General features: G+C 42.1%; 2 protein-coding genes across 2 annotated transcripts; one reads left to right on the forward strand and one right to left on the reverse strand.

Moving 5' to 3' along the window:
• The first annotated feature begins 3,766 nt into the window (after positions 1 to 3,766).
• On the forward strand, positions 3,767 to 4,408 carry LOC146881567 (uncharacterized). The gene has a single exon (XM_085669240.1). The coding sequence runs from the start codon at positions 3,767 to 3,769 to the stop codon at positions 4,406 to 4,408; it is 642 nt and encodes a 213-aa protein (XP_085525366.1).
• A 564-nt stretch (positions 4,409 to 4,972) lies between these two features.
• Positions 4,973 to 9,170, reverse strand: LOC146881568 (uncharacterized). Its single transcript, XM_085668738.1, has one exon. It carries the CDS (start codon positions 6,753 to 6,755, stop codon positions 5,625 to 5,627), a length of 1,131 nt encoding a protein of 376 aa, XP_085524864.1. The 5' UTR covers positions 6,756 to 9,170; the 3' UTR covers positions 4,973 to 5,624.
• Between the last annotated feature and the right edge of the window lie 510 nt (positions 9,171 to 9,680).

Genomic DNA, 9,680 nt, shown 5'->3' on the forward strand with positions numbered 1-9,680 from the left:
CGCCACATCCATCAAGTTATCATCTAAAAATTATATTCATGCACTTGAACAACCCCTAAGACAACAAATACAAATAAAATTGGCATACCTACAATCTGCTACAAAGCCGGTCCTTCGTAGAACTGTGGCCTTTCAAAACAGTGGTTGACTAATGGAGGATATGCTTCGTCAGAACTCCCTTTCACTCCAAAAACCCCTGGAGTTGACGGTGACAATACAACCTACAACTGCGACCACAAAAGGGGGTCAAATGAGAACTGATACCAGTGAGTACGGGGGAGAAAGGAAAGAATGTTGAAATCTAACACCAAACAACCATTCGCCACCTACACTGAACACCTTGCCGGCGGGAACAAAAACGGCGACTATGCGGAGAGAAGAGGATCTTCCACTGAGTGCGCCGGAGAAACACCAAAGAGAAATGGTTCAACTCCTCCACAGCAAACGCCCTCCCTGTCCGCAAACCCTAACCCTTTCAAGGTTTAGCTGCCACAGAGATTCCGCATACCCACACTGTGCTATCTTATGCTATCTTCCTTCGCCAGACGAACCACTCCAAAATCCGTTCGCGTTGCCGGTGACAACACAACCTACAACTGCCACCACAACCAGTGAGAAGACAGTTGTTGTGCGGCGACTGTGCGGAGATTGTTCGGAGACGGAGTGCGCGGGAGAAGGAGCAAATACAAACGTTCAACCCATTCTCTCAAAATTGCTTCTGACCCGAATATTCACGCCCAAGCCCACTCTCCAAAAACTGCTTCTGACCCGAAATCTCGTTTTTGCTCCCACTCTCCACACGAAACCCTAATTTCCTACCCTCTCAATTAAGACGCGCCATGCGCCCTAACCCACTATCCAAAACGGCTTCTGACCCGATTACTCACGCCCAACCGCACTCTCCGCTTTTGCCACGTCTCAAGTAAAATGTTTCACAAAAATTAATTTTAATTTAAAAAATTAAATCCACATGTGCATGCCACGTCATGGGGTCACTTATGGAGTCAAAATAAGGGGTCAGCATATCATTTTCCTTTTATTAACTACCTATCAAATTAAATAATTTCATTACAGTCTTTTACCAAAAGACAATACAACAACTCTCATGTTTATATGCCTGAAGGTTTCTGGCATGGTTAAGTGTGATTCTAGTCAAAATAACCCACCAAAAGTTTATTTTGATTAAACATAAAACATTAAAACATTATTCAAACATTAAAAAGCATAACATAAGGACCCTTCATAATTGATGCCAAAACATTGATACCATGATGCCGAAACAAAGATCATCTTCAATTTAAGCATCATTCAACAGATATGTTTCAAGGCATCGCACAAAGGATAAAACAGACTCTGCTGTCTTCAAAGGTTGAACACTTTCTGCTGTCTCAGACTCAGAGTCAAAAGAGATCTTAACCTTCACCAAAGTCTTTTCCTCTCCCATTGCAGATAGTTGAAAACTTGTCTTGTAGTATGAAAACTTTTCCTCTCCCTAAGCCGCCAAGAGGTAACCGGCTCAGACCGACAACTCTATATAGAACAATCAAGGACTTAGTAAAAAACAGGTCATCAGTCTTCAGCATTCGAACTAAGGGCCTGGGCCAGGGCCCTGACCCACCTATGGCCCAAGCAAGGGCCCAGCCCATGACTTGTCCAGACATAATTAATGATTTATAAATATGCATGGACCCCACAAATTAAAGGTACACATTCATTACTTCCTTAATCACCCGATTTGACTTTCTAAGAACTTTCGTTGACTTGAGCTTCGGAGTCTCTTCTGCAGGTAACCCCCCCTGGGTCTAAGCAGACATATGCCAACCGGGAAGAGGCCTACTGAGGAGATAGCGAACTATATAGGTAAGGTAACACTTGTGCCTAACTTATCTTACTTGTTCTCTGCAGGAACAATTGGCGCCCACCGTGGGACATGAGACAGTACTTTACTACCCGCTTTCTCCAAAGACGGTTTCTACCCGCAGCAGAGCAGGAGTTAACAAGCAAGTTGAAGCTGGCCCCTCAAGACCTGCTAACATCACTCCGGATCTGGCCGCCATCCTAGACGGTCAAGCCAAGATGCAACAGGAGTTGGCTGAATTGAAGAAGCGCAGCGCTAATGAAATGGAAGCACTGTGACAGGAAAACTCTCTCCTAAGGCGAAAGATTGAAGCCGATCCCACTCAAAAGGGAAAGGCCAAGGAAGCATATGAAGTTGCAGGGTCCCCGACTTTCCAGCCTACTGAAGAGGAAAGCGAGTACAATCCTACCCCGCACACTTTCACCACCACCCAACAAACTCGCATCCTCTCAACTCATCCTACTGACTTCCACTCCACCCTCCCAGGGCATACAGCGACTCCCACTCCCGCCACCACCCTCCCCACCACTCATGTCCCTTACAACATGCCTATCACCCTAAATACTACCCATATCCCACCTTACAATCCTCACCACCTCCCTACTACCCACATCCCTCCTCACAACTTCACCTCCAATTTTCCCACTCTTGTCCACCATCCCATACCTCCTCACCCGCTCCCATCCCACCAACCTAGACGCCGTCACCCTTTCACTGACTTCATCGCCAACACCCCCTTCCCCACCCAGTGGGAACCCTTCACATTGGAGCGTTACACTTGGGAAACCGACCCCGATGAACACCTTAAAGTCTACATCACCCATGTCGCCCTTTACACTTCACATGATGCAGTCTTTTGTAAAGCCTTTTCCACCACCCTCAAAGGCCCCACCCTCGAATGGTTCACCACCCTCCCACCATACTCTATCGACAGCTTCGACACCCTCTCACACATGTTTACCACTCACTCCACTAGCAGCCGCCTACACCAAACCACTAGAATATCACTCCTCAGCGTCAGGCAAAAACAAGGCGAGACGCTCCGGGCATTTATCGATCGCTTCAGCAAGGCTGCCCTTCGCACCCCCACCTAAATCAAGAGATGATACTCCAATGCATGGCCCTCACCCTTCAACGCATCCCCTTCGCCAACAACGTCTACCTCCACCCACTTGTCTCTATGCACGAGTTAAAGCTGCGTGCCGCAGATTATGTCCACATGGAGGAAATGCAAACCCTCCATACAAAATTTTGCAATGACTACGCACCCTCAACCGCCAACCCCACCCCATAACCCCCCCGCCCTGAGCCGCGACTACGAGAACCCCGACAACCCCGTTTCACCAGATACGGCCCCCTAAATGTCCCCAGATCCCACCTCCTTGATGAGGCTCTGCAGGCCGACCTCATCCCACCGCCACGAAAGACTACCACTCCTCTCAACGCCGACATGACCAAATACTACCGCTATCACCGCAACCATGGCCACACTACAAAAGACTGTAAAGCACTCTAGGATAAAATTGAAGAACTGGTGCGTGCTGGATACTTCCGCCGCTTTGTCCGCAGAGAAGACCACTCCTCTAGACCCAATCATCCTCCTCGTTCCGACCACCGACGCCTTCCCCGTGACTCTCACCACGATAAACGCCCAAACCAATGCACGAATCAAGATCCCCAACCGGATCGCACCGACGTCACCCCCGCTGACCCTCCCCTACGCGGCATTATCAACACCATCTCCAGTGGTTTCGCTAGTGGAGGCTCCACCTCTTCTGCCAGAAAGTGACACCTCCGTCATATCCAATCCATCAACCACATTACCCATTCCCATCAGAACGCTGCATGCCTCCCATAACCTTCACGGACGACGACTTCCACGGCCTTGACCACCAACAAAACGACCTTATGGTCATCACTATTGAAATAGAGAATTATGCAGTCAAAAAAGTCCTTGTCGACCAAGGCAGTTCCGTCGACATCCTTTACTGGGCAACATACCAGAAGCTTCAACTCCCCGACACCGCCATGGTCCCAAACGATGAACCAATTTATGGCTTTTCTGGCGAGCAAGTTTCCACCCGCGACTACATTGGCCTCCATACCGTCTTCCGTGACGGAGCCCAAACCAAGACCATCCCTATCCGCTTCCTCATCGTCGACGCATCCACATCTTATAATGTCCTCCCCGGCTCTAGGATCGCTCTGTCGGGTGACGATCTAGACCCCAGAGTTGGCCGAGATGTCCGCCTCGAACCTGTTGAAGAAACCACCCCCTTAGAGCTTCCAAATGGCCACTTCATCAAACTTGGCATCGGGCTAGAATCTGAAGAGCGTGCCATCATCACACCCATTCTAGTCGGCAACACGAACCTCTTTGCTTGGTCAGCTGCCGACTTACCTGGAGTTGACCCTAAAGTAGCATCTCACAAGTTATCTATCTGGAAAGAGGCCCGATATATTTCCCAGAAAAAATGCAAACTAGGCGAGGAGCGATGCCTAGCGGCCAAGGCCGAGGCTGATAAATTATTGAGAGCAGATGTATGTTGACTACACGGATCTAAATAAAGCCTGTCCCAGAGATGCCTACCCCTTACCCAATATTGACCGACTTGTTGACGGCGCAGCCGACAATAAGGTTCTCAGCTTTCTTGATGTATACTCTGGCTATAATCAAATCCCCATGGCCGCATCTGACATGAACAAAACCGCTTTCATCACAGACGACGCCAATTACTTCTATAAGGTCATGCCATTTGGCCTTAGAAACGCTAGAGCAACATACCAATGATTGATGGACAAAGTCTTCAGTCATCTAATGGGCAAGTGCGTTGAAGTCTACGTCGATGACATGGTTGTCAAATCCCCAAGTGATGAGTGCCAGTTCGGTAGAACGTTGCCAAACTCTCATTCTCGCAGCGGAAATGGTGAATGATCGGTGAAAGATGCAGCGGAAGTGAAGAAACGATGGAAACAAATGACGCTACCGATCATGGAGCTCGGTGCTGACGGTGAAGCAAAGTTAGGAGGAGAACCCTAACTCTGGTTCGAGTTGAACTCTGAAGGTGAAAGGAGAGAAGCTAAAAGGCTAATCACTCTCATATATATTCAAAGTTAACCATTACAAACAAAAGAGCCTGCCTTTTATAGAGAAGAAAGGCAGCTCGAAAACCCTAATGAAACAGAAATAACCAAACGGCAAAAAAAAAACTAAAAGAAGGAAAGCGTGAACAAAGTCCCTAGCTAAGGGTGGCACGCGTGAAGAGAGAAAACAAAAACCCTAGCAGCTAAGGGTTGTAATGTCGAAGGCTCTCTGTGTGGGAGAAAAAGAACCCTTTCGAAGGTGTCTTGTGGAAGCAAGGGTCTTGTGTGCATCTATTAGCTGGAACGCGTTGGAGAAACATAAAAGTGAAGGTGGGCTGTTCGTTGCAGGCCCAAGTTGGTGAAGCGTCCCTGTTCCTCCAAAAATATGGAAATAAGCTATGACGTGCCATTTTACGAAGCTGCGACCCAAATAATGTTGTCAATTGGAATGAAGATCGACCTGATATACTTCAGTCCCAACATTGCACGCTGATGTATTTCACGTGCTGGTGGAGCAGACCCACGGTACCCAAACCAAATACAAGGAAAATAATGAAACAGTATTTTTAAAGATTGGGCCTAGAATACAAACCCATGAAAATTACTAACTACACCACAGAAATAGTAATCCTATACATTTATTAATCTATTTAAAAAAAAACAAATAAAAGGAATGGCCTAGTCAATGGCCCAAACTATGAGTCCTTGGATGATATTCATCATCCCCTCCCTCTTGAAGAGGATCTGTCCTCAGATCAAGAGGCTTCTTTAAGGCCCACAGCTTTGAAAGCTTGATTCCTCCAGGATCAAAAACACATATGCAAGAATCATCAAATAAATTTTTATTAAATTTCTGAATACCATGCAGAGTATATTCTTTTAAGACACATGAAAATGGGCTTCTATATTTGGAAACATTTTCAATGAGGCCCACTTCACAAAAATATTGTTTTTCCCTTTGACTTAATTGTAACCTAAAAGATAACTCTAAGTCAAAGGTTGATTTTTGCAAATCTTTTGAAGAGTATGGAATGATTGGTGAAGGAGAAAAAACAGTATTCGGGAGAACTAAGGCAAAAGCTTTAATGACAAATAAGGGAGAGTTCAAAGATGGAGTTACTCCCTTGAAGTCTATGCAAGAAATTGTAGGATGTTGTATCTCTACTTCTCTAAGCATGATTTCTTTTCTTTCTTTTCTCTCAATCTCTTCCTCTTTTGTTTTAAACTCTTTCTCTTGTCTTACTCTCTCTTTTTCTTCAAATTCTTTTCTCTCTTTTTCCTTCTTCTCTTTTCTCAATTGTTCCTCTTCTTCTCTCAATTCTTGCTCAAATTTCTCTCTTTCTTTTTGTTCTCTTCTCTGAATTCTTATTCTTTCTTTTTCTTCTAACTCCCTCGTCTCTCTTAGAAGTATGGTGAGTTTCTCCTCCTTCCTCCTTGCTATCTCAATCTTCTTTTTCTCTATCTCACGATCAAAATCAAAGGAAGGTGGTATGAATGTTCTTCTCATGCATGCTCTCAACTCACTCCAATTTTGAATAGGAGATTTTCTTCCTTTTTCCACTCTAGACTGCCTATATTCCCACCACTCTCTTGCATGTCCTACAAAACTAGAAATGCACAAAGTAAGAAAATAGTATTTACTATGTCTAAGATGGAATGAATGCACCAAATCATCTATTTCCCTCTCCCAAGATATGTATGATAATGCATTTATGTCCTCACCAAAGAAAGGAAATGTACTCTCAGGTATATGATGCATTTTATCCTCACTATGACTACCTAAATGCAATTCATGGTACGATTGAAAACCCATTTTTTTTTTTTTGCCAAAAACACTTATCAAACAATTTTTCACAAAAAAAATTTTAGAAATTTTTAAAGAGAATATAAAGGAAAAGATTTCTAGAAATGTTCCCAGGAAAGGGAGGTGAGTCTCATGGACAAGCTTAGAAACCAAACCTTTCCTAGCCAGAAATCTCTAAATTTCTTTCACAAAAATTCTCAATAAAATTTTCTAGCAAAACAGATCTTAACTGTGAGAAACTACTTTCAAAGTGTGTGAAATCCTATGACCAAAGAAAGGTCAACTAAGTGTTGAAAGATTTGCACCTAGATATCACAGAGACGTAAAACATAAATTTCAGCATGCATAACACTCACATAACCTGGACATGGAAAGCATAAAGAACAAAAAAACTTAAAAAAACAAGAAAACATAAACTAGACGAGAAGTTTTCCTAAGTGAAGAATCAAGTGGCACTTGGAACCCCTTGATAACCTCACACTACACGTTTAAAAAGCTATTACAAACAACTAAGGAATGGAATTGCAATAATGCATTTTCCCATTCCAAAGCAAATGAACAGAAACTAAAACAAGAAAATTACACCACAAAGTTCCATGATATCAAAACAAATAGAAATGGGAAAAAAACAAATCTGCAACTGGAATTGGACCAGTTTGCTCTCGGTCCAGCCTGCCCTCAAGTATTTGGTCTCCTTTGAAATCCCAGCTCACTCCACAATTTCTCTCGGGTAGCCACTCAAGTGTCTTTTCTCACAGTTCCTCCTTCAACTCTACCTTCAAGAGAAAGGTAATCACCTACAAAATTGCCAAATCAGTGAGTTTCAAGCCAAAGCCAAATGAACCAAGATCACTCACGGTCTTCCACATAAGAATAACAAAGTAGAAAAATCAAGAAAAGCTCAAATGGAAGAATTGGACAACATCAAGTGATAGAATTGAATGGACAAACTCAATGGAATAAGCAAACAAGACAAGCAAGAAAAAGGAAAAGCCATAAAGGATAGCACACAAAAGGATCCTAAGGAATATATCTAGAATAAGATGAATAAGACCAAAATCAAGAAGACACAAAACAAGTTGAATCCAAAATAGTGCACATGCATCTCAAATTGAAACTGAAAATACAATGTAAGGATGAAGTTATGAACTGCTCTAGCAACTTTCTTTTTCCAGATGTTCTTATTATCAATCTCTTCCCACTGATTTTCTTTTCACTGTTTTCTTTTCAACTTTCAAAGATCAGCATACTTATTTTTTATTTTTTATTTTTTTAGGCCACAGTTCACAACAATTTTCATGCTTCCAATGTCAATTAACAGATGCACATGAAAAATTATCAAAAGATTCAACTTAAAAAAAAAAAAAAAATTGGAGAATGACATAGGTGAAATGAGTCTCTCTCGGTCAGTGCAGAATCAAACATCAGTATGCAGCAGATTTGAATCAATCATCAACACAGATCACAAAATTTGCAACATTTTAAGTCATTTGATAATCTCAAAATCTGGACATGTGTGAACAAAGAAGCCAGCAGCAGACAATCAAAGCAAGAGCACCAGAAATGATGGAGACAAATAGTGAGTCAGGCCATAACAAAGGCACTCAAGAGTAAATGAAAGCATGATACCACTATTGCATTGAATTGGACCAGACAAAAACAGAAAACTGAGAGAGATTTAATGTCAATAATCTGATAAAACAGAAGCTGCGAGGTAAAGCCAACCAAAGTACTACACTCAACAACAAAAGCCAAATATGATGCAGCAAGACTAATGTGCTATAGCAAAGCTGCAAATATAGAATATAGCACAAGAACAATCAAGAAACTGAACAACACCAGAAATAGTTTTCAAAATCAAATCAGCCAACACAGATGTGGTACCATGATACAATATACTTAGAGCACATACACAAAATCCAGTGCAGAAAAGAATGACTGGTCCAAGCAACAACTGGAATCAAGTGTAAAGGCACCACATTAGAGAATAATCACAGAAAACAGAAATGGTATTGTAGCTTTCAAAGAAAAAAATACTCATGCAGTTTTTTAACTCGGCTTCAAAGATCAACCTGAATTGACTGCAAAAATATGGATATGGTTTGAATTCAAAGCACAATGACCCAACAATGGAATAGAACTGCAACATGCGAATTCAGCACATGGATCCAATCTGATATACTCCACAGCCAGAATTGAATACAGGCCAAAAAAAAATTGAACCAATTATTGAAACTCAAATTTGCAGAACAACTATAAAACAATTGACACTGAAAGAATGAAAGACTAGCAATGCCTATGCACTAATTAATCAATACTGAATGTCCATTTGAACAATCTGAACAAAGTCAGATATAGGATTAGTTCAGTGGAGCACTACAGTTTTGTCAGCACAATCCTAGGCCAGAAATGAAATTACAAAAAACAACACAAGAACCAAACAGAGTTGGAATTCAATTGGACAAACAATGCAACAACTCAACACGACTTAAACATGAAACAGTGAAAATATGCACTGAAGATAGTTGCTAAAGATCTAAGAGCAACTCTCGAACATACAAAACAGGCACATGAACCTAATTACGCGAATAAAAACATAACATGGACTGAATCAGATGCTTAAACGTTGAACAAAACACAAATCAGGTACACAACTGCTATGGAATCAATGACATATAAAAGAACTAAACAATTCCTAAGACAAAACACAGATTATAAAATTGTAAAGCTAGGTAATCAAAATTGAAATTAAAATCTAAGTGACATGCATCAAGCGGCAGATTAGAAGCCTATGACATGTTTTGGCATCAGGATTGATTCAGAAAAATCGGAACAATCAAATTTGAATCAATTTCAACATGAAAAACAACTACACAGATTCAGAACAGAAAACAGACGCAATCAAAATGTGAACAAGACGAAATCAAACGGCTA

The sequence above is a fragment of the Vigna unguiculata genome, chromosome 11, assembly GCF_037176805.1.
Source record: "Vigna unguiculata cultivar grain cowpea cultivar isolate G323 ecotype 2 chromosome 11, ASM3717680v1, whole genome shotgun sequence".
NCBI classification, from domain to species: domain Eukaryota; kingdom Viridiplantae; phylum Streptophyta; class Magnoliopsida; order Fabales; family Fabaceae; genus Vigna; species Vigna unguiculata.

Bases quoted from the DNA above. Each gene is read 5' to 3' on its own strand.
- LOC146881567 (XM_085669240.1), top strand. From the start codon at position 3,767: ATGGTCATCACTATTGAAATAGAGAATTATGCAGTCAAAAAAGTCCTT.
- LOC146881568 (XM_085668738.1), bottom strand. From the start codon at position 6,755: ATGGGTTTTCAATCGTACCATGAATTGCATTTAGGTAGTCATAGTGAG.